At 41.2% G+C, this 18,959-nt stretch overlaps 1 protein-coding gene across 1 annotated transcript; it reads left to right on the top strand.

The window, feature by feature from the left end:
• Positions 1–1,612: 1,612 nt before the first annotated feature.
• API5 (apoptosis inhibitor 5) lies at positions 1,613–18,323 on the top strand. Its single transcript, XM_071427586.1, has 14 exons — positions 1,613–1,808; positions 5,293–5,454; positions 6,244–6,337; positions 6,828–6,893; positions 7,255–7,406; positions 8,733–8,939; positions 9,474–9,578; positions 10,270–10,359; positions 10,933–11,114; positions 12,299–12,392; positions 12,906–12,962; positions 14,014–14,090; positions 14,428–14,564; positions 16,165–18,323. Exons 1-14 carry the CDS (start codon positions 1,740–1,742, stop codon positions 16,242–16,244), a joined length of 1,572 nt encoding a protein of 523 aa, XP_071283687.1. The 5' UTR covers positions 1,613–1,739; the 3' UTR covers positions 16,245–18,323.
• The last annotated feature ends 636 nt before the right edge of the window (positions 18,324–18,959 follow it).

Below are 18,959 nucleotides of genomic sequence, written 5' to 3'. Positions count from 1 at the left end.
CAGTTAATCTCCCTGCCATGCAGCCAAAGTCCATTGGAATTCATCTCCCATCACTCTCCAGGGTCTGAAGCACCCCTTCTGCTCTCCTACAGAATGCAGAGCCAGTCTTTCCCAGAAGGGACACAGCCCCTCTCACAATCATTTTCATTCATGCTTACTTCTTTTTTTCTCCACAACTGTCATATATACAACAATGCATAAATGCTACATATTTATTCATGCTTGCTATGGAATATAATCACAGTTTGACAGAGTGTTCTTGATGAAAAAAAAAAACAAGAAAATGAGATAACAAGGCAGTTCCATCTATATAAACACTTCAGCAGGGGAGAGTAAAAGGCAGTTTAATGAGATGTTCATCTTTCCTCCTTTGTGGCCAAGTTGTAAAAGTTTGCCATGGAAGTGCTGATAAAGATGATTATAGTGAATTTTAAAATCTGCATTCAGATGCAATGCTGCCTGGAAACTGCTGGAGGACAAGAGATTGACAAGCTTAATATGAGCTCTGCTAGGCTGCCCAAGGAAGCTCTCCCTTCCTAGAAAATGAGACGTTCTCCTAAGCATGCAGCTCTTTTGTCATATCAAAAATATTTCTTCTCTCATGTTACATTTTCCCACTACTAAGATTACCCAGCATATTCTTTTTAGATTACTTTGGGTAAATGTGATGGCCACAAGCACACTGAGGGGCAGGATGTGGTTAGAGCTCTCTGGGACCTGACAGCAGCCAGAAGCTTCCACACTCTCAGACCCCATCAGAGTGTGCAGGAATGACATGAATCCCCTGGTGGAGGAACACCCAGGTAAAGGCACTGAGTCTCAATTCAAGGAAGGGGAGAAAGGTGACTGATGCCTCCAACAGCATCCTTCATGCTGCTGGGAAGGATATTCAAGAAAGGTCCAGTGCTTTGTGTAGCTCAGCTTCAGATTCACATAAGGGGAATCCTCTTTCATTTGAAATGCCTGTGAAAATTGCAAGAGGCCAAAGTATATTGATATACGAGAAGACACTACTGCAGCCTTAAAACCTTTGCCACAATTTCTATTTGGCAATTGGAGCCTAATGAACACATGCTGTCTTCATTGGCATTGAGTAGCAGATACTTCAGTTTCTGGAATTAGGGAGCATCTTCCTCTGCAGGAAAAGATGCAAGTCACCAAATCACAGGGAAGCAGTCTCCGTCTCGTACTAGGAGCTCAGCGTGCAACAGGCACTTCCCGAGCATCTCCCAATGTACTTGTATAGGACAGACAAAGAGGGACACAGAAACGAGGGAAAACCATCAGTCAAGGGAAGGAGAAGGAATGTGAACAAAGATCCGAGGGGAGGTAGGGGGAAACAAAAAAACTGCAAGAGGTGAAGGCCATGGCGCATCTGTGAGCACAAGAGCGCACCCCGTAGCGCGGCCCCTGCCCGAGCCTGCGGCTGGGCGGATAACGCAGGGCTCGGTGAGCAGCCGCTAGGGCCGAGCGCTGCGGGAGCGCGGCCCGTCGGACGCTGCCCGGCCGCGGTCCCGGTCCCGCCCCGGTCCGCCTTTGGCTCCCGCGGCTCCCGGCCCTGCAGTGCCACCTCCCACCGCCAGGGGGCGGCGCGCAGGCGGCGGCGCGCGGCCGCTCCGGGACTGGCGCCTCGCTGGTGGTGACGACGCGGCCCGAGCGGGAGCGGCGGCCGGAGCGGCGGCGGCGTCGTCAGTGGCGGGTTCGGTGTTTCGGTGGCTCTGCCCCTTCCCCGCCGCGCCATGCCCACCGTGGAGGAGCTCTACCGCAACTACGGCATCCTGGCGGACGCCACGGAGACGGCGGGCCAGGTGCGGTGTGGCTGCGGCCTGCAAGGCCTTGCTAGGCCTCGGGCTTGCGTAGCGCCACGGCGGGGAGTTCCGGGCCGAGGGGGGGCTGTCGGGCCAGGGTGCCGTCAGAGGGGCTCCTCGCCTCGCCGCACAGCCGGCGAGTCCCCGGGGCTGTGCTCGGCTGGGTTTCCTCAGGCCGGCGGCGGCGCAGGGCGGGTAAAAGTGAACAGCGCGCCCGGGGATCTGCAAGGACCGCAGTGGCTCCCGTCGCTTTTGCAGCATTCGCGTCCTGTCGGCAGCTCTCCTTTAAATGCGGCGTCTCGGATATTAACCGTTTCTTAGCTAGAGTCAAAGCTGTTTTTTCCAAGGGGCCGGGGAGTTTGGCCTGGCGAATTCGGGCCTTGAAGTCTTTGACACCGCACTTGCAGGTCTGGAGGGCGTCTGGCAGGCTGTCTTGCTAAAAGGCTTGCTGAGGACAGGTGAAGTCTGTTGTGGTTTGACAGCTGCACGTAGCCCTTGAGGCAAGAACGTAAGGTCGACCCTCAAGACTGACAAATATTTTTTCTGTAAAATTTTGGTAAGATCTGCCATTTGTTTACACCATTACTGAATTATTCAACAAAAGAGGATGACTTAGAATATTACTAGTAGAAAATACTATGGTTAGTTACAACTAGTTTTGGAATTGTATTAGTCCCTCATTTTCCAAAATGGCCCCTGAAAAAGCAGAAGATACTTCTTTTTCCTTTTGGTCGTAATGTCAATAAGTAGGAAAGTAGTTTTGCCATATCTGTATCTAACCGTGGATTTTAAACTAAACGAGAACACTGCTATACAGCGTCACTTAAAAAGTTCTTTAAGAGAACAAATATTTTGGTGGTTGGTTGGAGGCAGGGGGGTGTTGAAGTTTTGTTTTAATTCAGGTCCATTCACTTTGCTTGTGTGGTTATGCCCTAGTGAAACAAAGCATCCTTGCAGACAGTCCAACAAAAACATCACCTCAGAGCCGACACCAAAGTGCAAATAAAATGTAGGGAACTGCAGGGAGAGGTGCAGAGTAAAACATGCTGTTACCTTGCCACTTTGGAAATGCACAGCTCATCTCACTTTGATTTTTGTGAGTAGCTTTTGTGAGGAATGGGTAGAGCAGTCTTAGGCAGAGCAAACTCCAGCATGGTTAAGAAATGCAGCCTGTGACAGGGTAGGTGTGTAAGAACCTCTGAGGGTAAGTATAGAATGGGGATTCCTAAAACTCTCCCAGCTTTGCCCCTCTCCAGCTTTTGGGTTCCCAGAGCCAGAGGAAGTGTCTCTGTAACAAGCATAGCTTGTGAGGTTATTCTTCAGTAAACTTTTCTGATGCTCTGTTGAACTGAGTGTGCTTCTGGCATATAAAGGTTCTGTGCTAAAACATTTCATTGTTTTGTTAACTTTTGTGGTGGAGTTACCTCTTTGGATTTGTCATTTCATAATCTTGCCTGGTGGCTCCAGTTTCTGCATTCTGAGAAGCTGTGAGTTCCCTGTTCATCAATTCTATCCCACTTAATGCTTTATTATCTCTTAACAACATCATGAACGTGATCTCTTACTGCAAAACGTCATGGTCACCCTGTTTCAAACAAGGAAACATTGAGCATGGGCATGGGCACTCCCAGAATTATGGCATCAAGAGAAGTACTGAACTTGTCCAAGAGTGTTTCAGTTGAGAAAGGTGCTCAGGTGTGAGGTGTCCACAAGTGGAATGAAGGTGAGAAGTTGAAAAAAACTATTAGGAAGCTGGCTGAAAATAGAGGAAGAGAAACATTTCTTCATAAGACATTGTGGACCTTGGCACAGGGCACTGCAGGGCATGAATTGACTCAAGAACTAACCTAGAGAAGTTAATGGATGATTGGTCAATTAACAGTAATTTAAAACAAAGGTCTGGACGCTCTCTCCAGCTTAGGACATTCCTTTATTACAGATGGGAAGGGAATGCACAAAACAGAAGAATCAAACTGCTTCTGTAGTTGCCTGTGGTTTTTCTAGAGCATTCCGTGCTGCCAGGTACAGATAAAAAAACTCCTGCCTGAACTGCATTTTGCCTACATGGTAGGAGTAATTAGCATACAGGAACACAAATGCAGGGAACACAGGCTTCTCTCTTCCAGTGCTGTGTGAATGCTTTTTCATATGTATTAAGTTTTATGTTACTGGTTCTTAACATGCAGCCTGTGAACCCATGTGTGTACTGATGTGTGTTTTCATTGCTGGTTCGTGCTGGCTCATTCCTGCCTTTGCTGCCCAGTGCACTGCACTGGCCCAGCTACAGAGGGAACTGGGTGGTGATGTGGTTCAGCTGAAAGGCAACTGATTCTTTCACTGCTTATTTTTCATCCAGATCTGTATCCCAGTCCAGATTCTGGCAACACAGCTATCAACAAGCTGTAGGGAGTGCTTCAGGAGCATGGGCACTAAATTTTAAAATGCAGTTTGCTTTTGAGGTCATTAAGGCAGTGTACTGCTTTGTAAATTAGTATCTGTATTTGCTATAGGACAACTTTCATGTGGAGTAGTGGTGATGACATATGTGGCTCTGGGAAATTTAATGGAAATAAAGCAAAAAAAGTGTCCTGTGCTGTCAGGGTTGCTGTTCAAAGTAGAATAAGCTGTTTTAAGCATTCTTTTTCACAGCCATGAGGAAAATTAATCTTAGAAGGTCCTGATTTCCGCTAGTATCCTAATAATGCTGACTTCTATTTTACAAAAACACAGCTAACCACGAAGACTTCAATTACTTTAAAATTTTGGTCCTGCAGGCACAGAATCAGAAGCACCTGTGTGATTCTAGTTGGAGCAGCTAGAGAAAATTCTAGCTGCTCCAACTAGAGTGTTTATTCCTGTATTTGGAATATATATTTCTATATTTAAAATTGGAGTTTTCTGGGCTTTTTCTAAAATCTAGATTCCCTTAACAGTTCTTCCAAGCACTGTATTTCATCCCAGATTAGCTACCTGAATACATAGCAGAGATTCTAGCTGGAGTTAACTACCTGAATAGATGGCAAAGATACTTTAGCACCATATATGTTAGTAAAAATTCATGATCCACTGCAGTGGCACAGTTACTGTAATCTCTACTTCAACGACATGAAGTAGAGAATCCATGAGCATACAAAAGGCAGAAACTCCTTGAAAAACTGCCCAAGTTCAGTGGCAGGGTTCATAGAATTTCTTGCACTAATCTAATCACAGTGTGCAGGAGGTGTTTCCCCTAGGGCTGGCAGCTGGAGTGGTACATGCTTGAACAGACAAGAGCCAGAATAACAATAAAAGCCATGCAACAGAGGCAAATATTACCAAATTGGCATGGTTGTATCATCTAAGAAAAAAATATATTCCTTTGTAAGAAGCTTGTATAATATCGTTCACTTAAATAATTTCAGAGAATGGGAGAAAAAAAGTCCTTCCTTGTCTTGAGAATAAGCCAGGATTTTTCCATTTATGTATTCTGGTTTTGGTTTTTTAGCATAAGGATGCCTACCAGGTGATCTTGGATGGTGTGAAAGGAGGTGCCAAGGAGAAGAGACTTGCAGCCCAGTTCATTCCTAAGTTCTTCAAGCATTTTCCTGAGCTAGCTGACTCAGCTATCAACGCCCAGTTGGACCTCTGTGAGGATGAAGATGTTTCTGTAAGAATAAGAACCTTGTAGCAAGTTGATACTTTGAATTTGTATTTTGCTGGTTTTTTTCTCTTTTTGTTTAATGGGCTGTGTCTTTTGGGAGGGCAGGCTTGGTCTTTGGAAAACATAAATTTAATTGTATTCTTGCATTTAATTCATTGTATGATGGTTTGGGAAGATGCATCAGTTTTCATTTATCTGTTTTAGCTCCCACCACTAATCAAAGGAATAGCTCTGTAGAAAGAAACTTACAGTTTATTTGAATAGCATTTACATGGCTTCCTATCAAAATGCACTTTGTGGTAATTGATTCTGATAAATACTGCTGGGAGACAGAATCTTGTTTGCACCTGAGAACCACGGGGATGTGATTCTGACTGTTGTGCTTCTTGAGATGCTTCATGCTGCTTCTGTGGTGCTGGTAGAAGCTGTACCTTTGAAGCATTTCTGTTCATCAAGTCTTAAGGGATTTGGACAGATCATTCAAGGATTTTTTTCCGTGCTGGGAACAAACCCTAGAGTTTATCCCTGCCATATACACAACCGTAGAACTGTCCTTCCTGTCAGCAAATAAAACTCCTTAATAACACACATTCTAGCCTTTATTTTGTTGATCATAGGAATGATTTTTTGAACAGAAGTACTGTTTGACTTTGATTTTTCTCCTGTGCTGCCTAGCTCTAAGAAAAATACATTATTTTATTCATAAATATGTCGAAATAGGGGGATTTGGGGTGTTATGTAATTCCTGAAAGTTTAATTTTTTTTTAATTTCCATGTTATTGACAATTTCAACAGATCCGTCGACAAGCAATCAAGGAATTGCCTCAGTTTGCCACTGGAGATAACCTTCCTCGGGTAGCAGACATACTGACCCAGCTTCTGCAGTCAGGTAGGAGACACATCCTGGCTGATCTCATGGCACACCTAAATATGTATACAATTTTGCTTCTGTAGAACATTTTTCATTGATTTATAATTTATCCCAGTGTTGTTCATGTCCTTGTACAGTTAGGCTGAAAGGGCACTAATTATTCTAATCAAAACCAAAAATCTTTTAGATAAAACAATTTTTTTTTTCATTCAAGTTCTCTGAAAGCATCTGTAGAAAAAGGCATGGTGGGGGAAACCTTCCAGTTATGAACTGCAGAAAATTGCTTTCTGAAAAAGAGTCACTGAATTTCTGATCCAGTTTCTAGAACCTGAAAGGGCATGAGGGCATTTTGTCCCATACAGTTGCATTTTTTAAAAAATACCAGTTATGTTGTTTACAGGTAAATGCTGAGGACAGAATTCTTCTTGTGCAGTATTAGCCTTTTTGGTTTTCTGCCCTTACCTTTCCATTTCAAGTGTATGTATATGAATTTTTTTTCTCTCTCCAGATGATTCTGCAGAATTCAATTTGGTGAACAATGCCTTGCTCAGTATATTCAAGATGGATGCTAAAGGTAAAGGACAGGTTTTTCTATACATGGCTTATATTAATACTTTGCAGTCTGTAGTAGGATGAGAACAGGACTCAATTTTGTATCTTGTTAGTACAGTGTGAAAGTGAGACGCACACTAATTGTTTGGTTTTGCAAGCAGTACTGAACTTAATAACTGTGGATCTGAATTATGTAGACTGATAAAAGAGTGTGAATTTTTATGTCAAGATATATGAAAATAGTATTTTTTTTAAAGTTAGTATAGCATTTATTTTTAAATGTTTCATGGAATATTAAAAGAGGAAACTTCATTCTTCTGTATAAATGGTCCAGGTCATAACTTCTAAAATAATTTGTGTTATCCAATTTATTCTCCATTCAGGGACTTTGGGAGGTTTATTCAGTCAGATTCTTCAGGGAGAGGATATTGTGAGAGAGAGAGCCATTAAGTTCCTTTCTACAAAACTGAAAACCTTACCAGAGGAAGTGATGACAAAGGAGGTGGAGGAGTTCATATTGACTGAATCAAAGAAGGTGAGTGTTTGATTTCGGTTCAAATTCAAGTATTGTTCAACCATCCCTTGTCATCGGTGTTGCTTTGGAGGTCTGTTTGAGCAGTGTACAAATCTTGTACTTACCTATTCTGATACACTCAAGTTTGCAGCATTTTTTGTGGTAATGTTAAAATCATGGCTCTTCTAATTTTGTAAGAGTGACTTTGATTAGAATTGGACCCAATCATTCACATTGGAAAGGATCTTCGAGAGATTGTTCAGCTCAGTGAATCATGCTCAGCTCTGGTGCTTTTTCCAGTTGGGTTTTGAAAACCTCCTACGAAGGAGAGTTCCTATACTCTCTGGGCAGCCAGCTTCAATGTTCAGTTGTCCTCAAGAGATGCTTTTTTCCCTCTCTCCAGTTGAAACCTCCCATTTTAGTTTTGTGTCATTGTTTCATTCTGACATGTCCATCTCATCAAAGAACCTGGCTACTATGGGCAGTGTCTTGCTCTGAAGTATTGGAAGGTTAGTTTGCTCCCCCCACATACAGCTCTCTTCCTTTAGGCTGGAAAAACCTGATTGCTTTAGGTTCTCCTCATAGCTCATGTGCTCTAGACACAGATCACCTTGTTGATTTACCTTCCAATGACATCCAGCTTATCAAGCACTTCCTCATACAGGAGAGCCCAACACTAGGTGCAGTATTCCAGATTTGGTCAAATGAGGGCTCAGCCAAGGACCTGTAAGTCTTCTGTCCCTTTCTTTCCCTTAGTCTGAGCTCTGGTCCTTAGCCCAGAGCACTGCTTGTCAGCCAGGGTATGGTGCTGTCACTTGTGTTTAGCCTGCTGTCCCCCAGAACCCTCAGTCTTTTCAGCAGAGCAGTTCCCTAGCCAGTCAGTCCCCTACATGTGCTGATGCAGGGAAGTTGCTTCATCCCAGGTGCAGGACTTGGCATTTGTCTTTGTAGAATCTTAGGAGATTTCCATGCATTCCCTAAGATGAGAAAGATGCAAAAAGTTTTAAAACAACCAGTAATGAGTAAATACTTGTTTAACATTTATTCTGCCTGAAGCATTTGATTTTTATTAGATAGGAGTTTGTTCTCAAATGTTTGTTTTAGAGTTAAAAAAAGTTTCCTATGCACAACTTGATGACAGTTGCTTTGATCTGTAGGTGCATTCAATTATACTGAATGTTTTCATGTGTTCCTTCAAACTTGTGTTTTTAAATTACTAAATGTTAAATTTAAATGCTAAATATTTGCATACTTTACCTTTTCAAATCCAGTAGGTTTGACTTGGAGGCTTGCAAATTGTCACCACAAAATTCACCACAAAAATGCATTTTCTGGTTTTCTCTTAAGGTTCTGGAAGATGTGACAGGCGAGGAATTTGTTCTGTTCATGAAAATATTGTCTGGATTAAAAAGCTTACAGACAGTCAGTGGGAGACAGCAACTGGTGGAGCTGGTGGCTGAGCAGGCTGACCTGGAACAAACGTTCAATCCATCAGATACAGACTGCGTGGACAGACTTCTGCAGTGCACTCGGCAGGCAGTGCCACTGTTCTCAGTATGTATTTGTTTGTTTTGCATGAGGAAGTTAATGGCTGGAGCTTGGCTTTAGCGTTCCCAATGATTATGTTTGAAAGACCACAAATCAGTACTTCTCCACCTTTAACCTCTAATGTATCCAAATGTTGGAAAACATCCTTAAAGCCTCCAAATGCAAAGATACCTTGTGTTTTTCTCTTCTCTTTTCAAATTTAAGCTGTTACAATTAATTTTGACAAGATTCTCACATTATTTTGTATTAATCTGATTATTTCAAGTCTAGTGCCAGGCAATTGCAGAGCTTAAGGGCCTATTCTTGGTTTGCAAGCAATCTTTTCAGCTGCTGTTGTGGTCATCCTCTGAATTTAGGCTACCTGCAAGGAGGTCTGTGTCTTAGGAATAAGAGGGAAGTTTCATAAAGCTTTAAGGTACAGCTGTGAGGCAGGCATTTATAAGGGTGGAGGGGTGATGGGAGAAAAACATTTAGCCCCTTCAGACTCAAGACTAACATGAATTAAGTGTGATCATTTGTGGGTTTGTTTTTATTTTTCAGAAAAATGTTCATTCCACAAAATTTGTTACTTACTTCTGTGAGCATGTTCTGCCAAACCTCAGCTCTTTGACTACTCTAGTGGAGGGTCTTGATATCCAGTTAGAGGTAAGCCAAAACTAAAATGTCTTTCAAATAGTGAAGAATAACCATCCTAGATAAAGACAGCTATTTTAAAAATCACAAGCTCTTTCCTCAATGAGTTTTCATTTCTTGGCTTGTAGGAAAAGTAGCTGCACTAGAAAAAACATTTGCTCTTTTGAGGCATGACTGAGCATTGCCTTTTAAAGTGTGTGTCATCTGTCCCAAGCTTTTGAAGCAAGGTAGAATAAGTAGATCAGTGTAATCATTTTTATATTACTCTCAATTTTTTTTTAAGCACATAGCATTTACTGAAATGATGGTTGCATAGTTTGGGCTAATTTAGCCTCCTAAGGGAGTGGCTTAATGTCTGTAATTTTGTTTACATTAATCAGTGCTACGGCTTCAGTTAGATCTCTGTGGCTCTCACCTGAAGGTGAGCTGTGCTGCAGATGTGGAGATGAAGTTTTGTTTACTTGTTGACTAATGCTTGTTGGGATTAGACATGCAAATCTGTGTTTCTCTTTACAGACAGGAAAAACAAATTAGGCATGTTCTTCCTTGAATTGCTTCCTGATGTTTTGGGAGGGGTTTAGTTGTAATAGCTGGCCTCTACTGTGACAGCCATCATGGTGATGTGATAATTGATTTTAGGTTGAAAGTTAAGCTTGTGTAACGTTCAGTTAACACACAAAAACCTGGCTATCCTTATGTGTAGGTTTTGAAGCTTCTTGCTGAAATGAGTTCATTTTGTGGTGATATGGAAAAGCTTGAATCAAATTTGAAGAAGCTGTTTGATAAATTGCTGGTAAGACTACTTCAGTTTTTATTCATGTAAAACGCTAAGAAATTAAGTTTTCCTCAAAACAAGTTATTTTTATGTATTCATCTCTTTATCCTTTTTCTGAAGTGGCTATTTCAGAGATAGTCCTGTGCACTGATAGAAGGTTGAACATAATTTTGCCATTTAAAGCCTTTGTAGATAGAGAGCTGTTACCTGAGTAATGTTTTTAATCCATTAAGTTCATGTGTGTTTCTTCTTCTTAAATTTCATAGTCATGAGAGACTGGTGTTGATGTCATTAAACACTGTATCTGCACTGACAATTCTAAGCAAATTCAGCACTATTTCAGAAGCATTGGTGCAGTACATTATTGCTTCCTGTGGTAGTTGTGCCACCATAGTATTTCCTCTGAGTCAAGTCACAGAAGTGTAAGTAAACCACGTGCACCAGGATTTTGTTCAGTACTTCATCCATTAGTATAGAGATGGTGGATACTTCTTAAATTGTCAGCATAAACCATCCAATTCAAACACTGTGAAAGAGCAGTCATTCAGGATAAATGTGTCTCATGCATTTGTTTTCCTTTCTGTTCTTCAGGAGTATATGCCACTCCCACCAGAGGAAGCAGAAAATGGGGAAAATGCTGGCAATGAAGAGCCCAAGTTGCAGTTCAGTTATGTGGAGTGTTTATTGTATAGCTTCCATCAGCTAGGTCGCAAACTTCCAGACTTCCTCACAGCCAAGCTGAATGCAGAGAAATTGAAAGACTTCAAAATCAGGTAATGATTTAGAGGCAAGTGTTAATGTTCTGTTACAAGGTGTTTGTTAAAAAATGTTAGTGGAGTTCCCCGGGGCTCAGTACTGGGGCCTGTCCTATTCAACATCTTTATCAATTACTTGACTGAGGAGATTGGCTGCATCCTCACTAAGTTTGTGGGCAGCACCAAGTTGAGTGGGAGTGTTGATCAGCTGAAAGGTAGGGAGGCTCTGCAGAGGGTTTTGGACAGGCTGAATCGATGGGCTGAGGACAACTGCATAAGATTTAATAAGCTGGAGTGCTGGGTCCTGCAGCTGGGTCACAACAACCCCAGTAGCACTGCAGCCTTGGGCTGGAGTGGCTTGAGAGCTGATCTGCAGAAAGGGGCTTGGAGGTGCTGGTTGACAGCTAGCTGGGTATGAGCCAGCAGTGAGCCCAGGTGGCTAAGAAGACCAATGACATCAGACCTGTATCAAGAGACCAGCAGGACCAGGACAGTGGTGGTCCCCCTGTACTCAACACTGGTGATTCCTCACCTCGAATGCAATATCCAGTTTCAGGACTGTTGCTTCGAAAAGGACATTGAGGTGCTGGAGTGCGTCCAGAGAAGGGCAGTGGAGCTGGGGAAGGGTCTGGAGCACAAGTCTCATGAGGAGGGGCTGAGGGAGTAGGGGCTGTTTAGTCTGGAGAAAAGGAAGCTCAGAAGGGACCTCATTGCCCTCTACAGCTGCCTGACTAGAGGTTGTAGTGAGGTAGGAGATCGGTCTCTTCTGCCATGTCTCAACTGAAAGGATGAGGAAATGGCCTTATGTTGCACCAGGAAAAGGGTCAGATTATATACTAGAGTAAAAAATTTTACTGGAGGAGTGGTAGGGCACTGGAATAAGTTTCCCTGGGAGGTAGTGGAATCACTGTCTCAGGAAATGTTCAAGAGGCATCTGGATGTGGCACTTGCAGTATGGTTTAGGTGTGACAGTTGGATTAGCTGATCCTGTAGGTCTCTTCTAACCTTTGTAATTCTCTGACTCTACGAAGGTGTGAATTATTGTCTGCATGCTAAAGAAGCACAAATCAGATTGATGGAAGACTTACTTTGAGCATTTTTCCTAAAGGGGAAGAAACAAGATTACAGCTTCTCTTTGCTTATGCTTTTATTTCTACAGCACTGTGTAAATTTTACTAAGGGATTGCTTTTAAATGTTTTAGGCTACAGTATTTTGCTCGAGGATTGCAGGTGTATATCCGACAGCTTCGTCTGGCACTTCAAGGAAAAACAGGAGAAGCTTTGAAAACAGAGGAGGTAAGAATTGTTCAGGAATTCGGATTTTTCTAGTTGAGCTTACTGAAAGAACCATTGGCACACATTAATAGGCTGTAGTCAGTTTTAAGTATGCAAATAGATTAAGGAAATAATAGTGCTAACATTATTGCAAGTGCATGTTACCTTATGCTACATTTTGCAAGTGAAGATGATCTAGTTTTGACTTTTAGCTGCTTGCTGCAGCCGCATGTATTTGGTTTAATTGTGCTCCGTGCTTTGTTTTGAAGGAGAGATTTTCATATGTTGAACAAAAAAAAAAAACCACAGTGGGAACTACACTGGAACATTAAAAGCAACTAGTTAGTGTGAAACTACAAGAATCTTAAAAGCAGCTGTGATAAAAACTTGGAAGTGTACAAGTGTACACACTTTCCACTATCACTGTTACTGTAGCAATTCACTAGGAAGAACAATGAGTTTCATGTTATGGCTTTGTGTAATGAGGTTGGCATAAAGGTACTAGATGCTCATTGGTGTCTTTTTTTTTTACAGAACAAGATTAAAGTGGTTGCCTTGAAAATAACCAATAACATTAATGTTTTAATCAAGGTAAGTCCTCACATTATGAAGGACTAAATTCCCACTGCAGAGTAACCTATGCAGAAGAAAGGAATAGATTTGAACCAAGTTGTTTTGTGGTATTGTGTTAATTGGTGGCAGCCATCTCAGAGTTGGTGCTGCTTTATTTTTTCTGAAGAGATGTGGATCTTGCTGATCGTGCTAGCAGCTTAGCTTTTGCTGCTTATTTTCTTGGGATAGGGTGTGGACACACTTTCTTACAGTACTAGTTGTCCCCAGGAAAAGACCACCTTAGCTTCTTCAGGGGTCTCTGGATTTTCTTGTCATTACCCTTTCCTGCAGTGTCAGTGAGGAGTATGGAATAGTCCAAAGATGTGCAAGGAGATCTAAAGGAGGGAGGAGGCAGAGCAAGCTTCTATATAGAACCTGTTTCTCCAAAACACCTAGAAGAGATGGGCTGCAAGAAATAGACTTTCATCTGGAGCCCACAAAACCATTCTGATTTCTTCTAACCCCCTTTTCCTCTCTTTCTTCACTCTCACTTCCCACAGTGAACCAAAAACTTGGCCTACCATATTGAGAAGCTTATCTTGCACCATCATAGGGATATTAGATGTCTTCCAGCAGGAGCCACTGTGGTTCATTGTAAGGTGCTTGTGGTGCACAGGGAAGGAGTGAAGTCCTGGGCTTTCTCTGCAGATGCCTCATTCCTTGGAACATTCAAGGCTGGATTAGATAGTTGTCTGAGCAACCTGATCTAGTGGAAGATGTCCCAGCTCATTGCAGGGTCATTGAAGTAGATGACATTTAAACATCCTTCCAACCCAACCTAGTGTATGATTCTGTATTTGGTCAGTGTAGGACACTATTCTGCTAAGATAAATCCTACTTGAATTTCCTAGTAAAGGCAGCCAGATAAGGCAGTGTTCTAATGCCTTCTCTCTCTGCCATGGGACTAAAGAGTTTAAAATTATTGGAAAGTAGTGGTTATTCTGGAGTCTAGTAAGTAAGTAGCTGAAATTTTGAAGTCAATCGACATAAATTTAACTGTAGAATAAACTGTCCTATTCTGCATCCATAGGATCTCTTCCACATTCCTCCTTCTTACAAAAGTACAGTTACATTGTCCTGGAAACCAGTACAGAAGGCAGATGCAAGGTAAGAGTTCCTCATACAATAAAAGAAAAACAGTGGGGTTTATTTTGTAAACAGTAAAAATTAACCTTCCAAGCTGTGTCTGTACAATATAGACAGCATGTGAGCTAAAAGTTTCACATCAGAAATAACACCCATCCTGTGGCTGTGGAGAGATGCTCTTAGTCTTGCTTTAGGGATACTAAAGACAATCAACTGGAGGCTCTTCTGAGATACTGTTATTCGGGGCATCATCATTGGCTGCTGCTGGCTTCCAGTGGTTGATCTTTGTGGCTGAGCTACTATTACTGTACTTGTCACCATAGGGGTGTAATGATATGTTTTTGTTTTCTTCTGTCAGTCAAAAAAGAGCAAGTGAAGATACAACTTCAAGTTCACCCCCAAAGAAAGCTTCAGCAGGACCAAAAAGGGATGCCAGGCAAATATACAATCCTCCCAGTGGAAAATACAGCAGTAACCTGGGTAGTTTTTCTTACGGTAAGTTAGGCAGCTTGGAAAAACTTTGTCTAGTGACAGTTGTGTCTTGGGGTGGGGTGAATAAATATCACTTTCATGGAAGATCAAATTGTACTGCCATGAATTATTGTTTGTGCTGGTCTCTTCCTTGTTGTCGATGTATTGCAGTGTTTGAATGTTACCAGCCTATGACTTAAGTCATTTGCAAGTTAGTTTTAGTAGTGTTTTAATACCTAGAGTTAGTAATTGAACTGTTGTGTTCTCTGTTATGACACACAGTGCACCAGTTTCCCATTGAACAGGCCAGTTGCAGCAAATGGCAGAGCTGGGTCACCTCCTGTCATACGACTGGACCTGTGCTGCATTCCTATTACAGCCACTGCTGATGTTGCAGACCTGATCCAGAAGTTCTGGGAGTTGCCAGGTTCACTCTGCATGCACACAGTTATATCCTCGTGCTCCCAGTCATACTGAATCTGCCTTTCTGCGAGTCATATTTTTGGGTGAAGCACAAGAGCAGTTGCAGACTGAATGAGTAGGACCAGCAATGGCAGCAGCCCGTTCCTGTCTTTCCTGTAGGCCCATTGGTCCTACCTCTGGCAAGGAAAGAGTCTGCTATGACAAATTGTCACCCACACCCATGAGTTGAAAAACTATTCTAAAGCTTTGGCAGATATATAAAGCAAAGAGAAGAGATAACACCATCTGAAAATTTCTTATTCTAGACATCAGATGACACACCCGTGTCTTTTAAGATAAGCTTGTAATCCTGCAGGTCTAAAGATTGGGAAGCATTCAAATGTTTTATTACTTGCTACTGTTTCTTGTTAGTGAGATGCTTTAGCCTAGTCAGTCAGCTCCTAATTTCTATAGCCTTTAAAACCAGCATGAAGTTCTCTCTGTAGATTAATAGAAACTCTATTTTAAGACTATACATGAAGAGAAATCATGAAAGGGGAATGAGGGTTTGGTACACCTTCAAACAAATCCAAAGAAACTATATAAACTTACTAAGTTTTGTGTTATTGGGTAATTTTTTGCTGTGATCAGATATGTTCTTAACAAATAGGAAGGAAAAACTTTCTGCAGTATCAAATAGTTTGTGTGGTATCCATCTCTAGCTAGGGTTTGTGACTGAATGATGATACCAGCCCCAGAAAAAAAGAATATGCTGGTGATAACTTAAGGATAGGAAAGGACAGAGAGAAAGACAAAGTTCTGGTTTTCCATATTTTTATAAAATCACTAGTAGCAAATCAGACCAACACCTCAAGGTTAATATTGTGTTATTGAACAGAAGGAAGAGCTAGGCAGCCAGCTTTCTATCTGTGGTGATAGATTGGCCCAAATATAGTCCTAAATTACAGGGACAGTTATGTATCACAGTATTAGTATGCAGAAAGGCTCCACTTAATTTGGATGGGCTCATTCTCCTGACCTCCTTTTAAAAGTCAGTGGGGTCCATTTTCCATCAGAAAATAACCCGTCAATCTCATGGCCCATAAGGAGGCATAGCCTCAGAGACTGAAGTTACCCTTCAGAACCTCCAGATCCTGCTATTCAGTTTGGATCTGTATACAGCATAAAACCTTCCTGAAAAGTTTTGACTCTTTTATTTCAGAGCAAAGAGGTGGTTTCCGGGGTGGACGAGGAAGAGGCTGGGGAGGACGTGGCAATCGCAGCCGAGGAAGAATCTACTGAGAAGACTGCTAAATCTTGCATGCCCCTGAAGGGCTGAAGTGAAAGTGCTACTCAGCAAGTTTGCTTGGAGCATTGTTTTCTTCAAGGACTGCCTTCCATTGAGACTGACTTAAATGTTCTTTATACCTTTGTATGTATGATCTACTTTTCTAACGGACTACAACTTGTCCATAGTGAAACTACAACTGTATTTTTGGATGCTTACAGTCAGCAGTTTTGGGTTCTTACTTTTGAAGTGTCTTCAAGATTCAAAATTGGAAAAGAGCATAGATGTTTCATCAAAAGCTGCATCTTGACAGTTTGTATATTAACCTAAAAGTCAGCTACTGCATAACTGAAATATATAATTGAGTTTATGTATTAAGTAATGGACAGGAAAGGCATGACAACAGAGATATGTGTTAGATAAGCTTAGCAGCTGAAGTAATCCTTTCCTCATCTGTAACCATATTTTGCAATATGTGGAGAAGAGTACCATTGTTAAATTTGCTTTGATTTACTTTCTTTAATTGAATTGAATTAAATACATGCTGGTTTTTTAAAGTTTGCAACATGGCTGGAAATCTGTTCTGCTTGTAGCATGAAGCATTCTTACTTAGAGATGTGGAGAATGTGGCGTTTTTTGGTTTGCACATCTTACTCTTCTCCGTGCATTGTAATACAAAAGTGATGTTTTGAAAATTAATTTTTAATGTTTAATATGAATATGTGCATATAGTTATGCCGTGAAATCTCAGTAAATGAATAGCATAAAAAACCAAAACAATAAATGACAAATTATTTCAGGAATGGGTAAAGACTGATGCAGTGATTAAGCTTCATAGACTGGAGCTGGACCATAGGTGTTTCTGGCTCTTTTCTGTTTTATGCAGATTTCTGGATTAGCTGGCACTTGAGGGTGGGCTGCTTGGTTGGTTTTTCTTGTTTTGTGATTTTTGTGTGTATGTGTTTTGGTTCTTTTTTTTTAACCAATAGTTGCATTCAAAAATATATAAATAAAACTGTATTTTGGGTAACATTGAAAAATTCCAGCTACATAGTTCAATTCAAGTGGAAAAGTTAACAATTCCATGCTACTTTTTCCATAACAACTTGAGATTTTTATTTACTGATGTGCACCCAGAAAATACAATGTAACAGCACAATGTTGTTTTGTTTTTTTTTATTCTCACCACTCAAAATTTTAACTTCTCAGGTCATTCAACATTGTAAAGGAATTAGTATATAGTAAAAAGAAGTCAAAACAGGAAAAGAATTTTAATTAAGTGTTCCAGAGCATGTTGATGTAAAATACCTTAGGCTTTAGAAGAGTGAATAATACGTCTTACCCTCCTTTTTTTTGCCCAGTGATATCCACAAAAGGTGATGTCTCCCCACCCTAGTTGCATTTGTATTTGCTTGTGAATCTCATTCAGGTGTTTTCATTAACACTCTTTAATATTTATCACTACAATCAGAAGGCCAGAATGCCAAAATTATGTCAAAGTTAGAAACATTGTTGAGGATGCTAAATTCAAAGTCTCTTTTTGCTTAACTCTGGAACAGTAGGTAGGAAACTTTGGACATTCCAGGACATGTGAGCTGACTGTATTTCTTGTTACATGCCAGCTGCTAAACTCTGATTTGTCATTAAAACCATGAAACTTGGCTAAAAGCTTCAAAGAAATTTGTGAGGTCAAAATGTCACTCTGAAAATAGGCACTAGATATGTAATAAGCTTCTACTGGGAGGGAAAAGAAAGGAAAAAGAAAAGACATTTTGCACTTGTGGCTATAATTGGTATTTTGAGGGGATTTAATAATGTAATCCCAAGGCCTAAACACAGCTTGTATTTAGACTAGTAACTAGGTACTAGCAGCTGCTTTTCTCACTGAATTTTGGGTGAGTTTTCTTTGTGTGACTCCTGTATTTCAGAGGTGATGTGCAAAGCTCTTGTGGCCTCAGAATTAGTTAGATCATTTTTCCCCAGTTTCCTATCTAATTTTAAAATAGTGAATTCTTGTGGAAACACCTGTTTACCATCTTGTTGAATTGTAAATGTTCCCTTACAGCTTTGGAATAAATTCATTTTGTAATTTTGTTTGGCTCATTGTTTCACAGTTACTTTGCAGTATTGTGTCACCTTAGTAAAAGAAGTTCTGTGGTACCTTTTTGTTGTAGTTCAGTTACTCCTTAAGTTGCTGTAGATCCAGAAAGCTGTTTACCACTAAGGAATCATAATTAGACTGCATTAAATGTTTCAAGTAATTCAACTTTCAAATGTAGAATTTTGAGGGAGAATTTAAATATTCGGCAAAAGCTGCACATTTACATCTTATTTGGAAATTCGGTGAAAAGGAGTCAGTCATTGTCTTACTCAAGCTCCTCGATGTTGACAGTGTGATACAGTTTTTTAGTAACTTATGAGAGGAAAGCTAATGTCTACAAACAATTTGATGGATGAAGGTGTGGGTGTTAACATCTTTGAAATGCGTCCCAATGTCTTTGCTAACTTTGGGCAGCAGGTTTGTTGCGGAGCCCAGGCAGCTTGGCTCCTGAAATAGACAAGGGTGTGCACAAACCTGAGTTTCTGAACTTGGTGTAAAATGGTAGTGTCAAGGGAGGAATATGTGGAAGGTGGTTCAGGAAGGCTGTACCTTCCTGGTACCTCAGCCAGTGGGGAAGAGGGCAACATGCAGCCAGTTTGGGATAAACCCCTAGAGAGAAAACCCCACG

Source organism: Agelaius tricolor, unplaced genomic scaffold (assembly GCF_023055355.1).
Source record: "Agelaius tricolor isolate 1412-34295 unplaced genomic scaffold, bAgeTri1.0.p SCAF_5, whole genome shotgun sequence".
Classification (NCBI taxonomy): domain Eukaryota; kingdom Metazoa; phylum Chordata; class Aves; order Passeriformes; family Icteridae; genus Agelaius; species Agelaius tricolor.
Note: the sequence above shows the minus strand (reverse complement) of the source record. Positions and strands in the feature narration are given on the sequence as shown.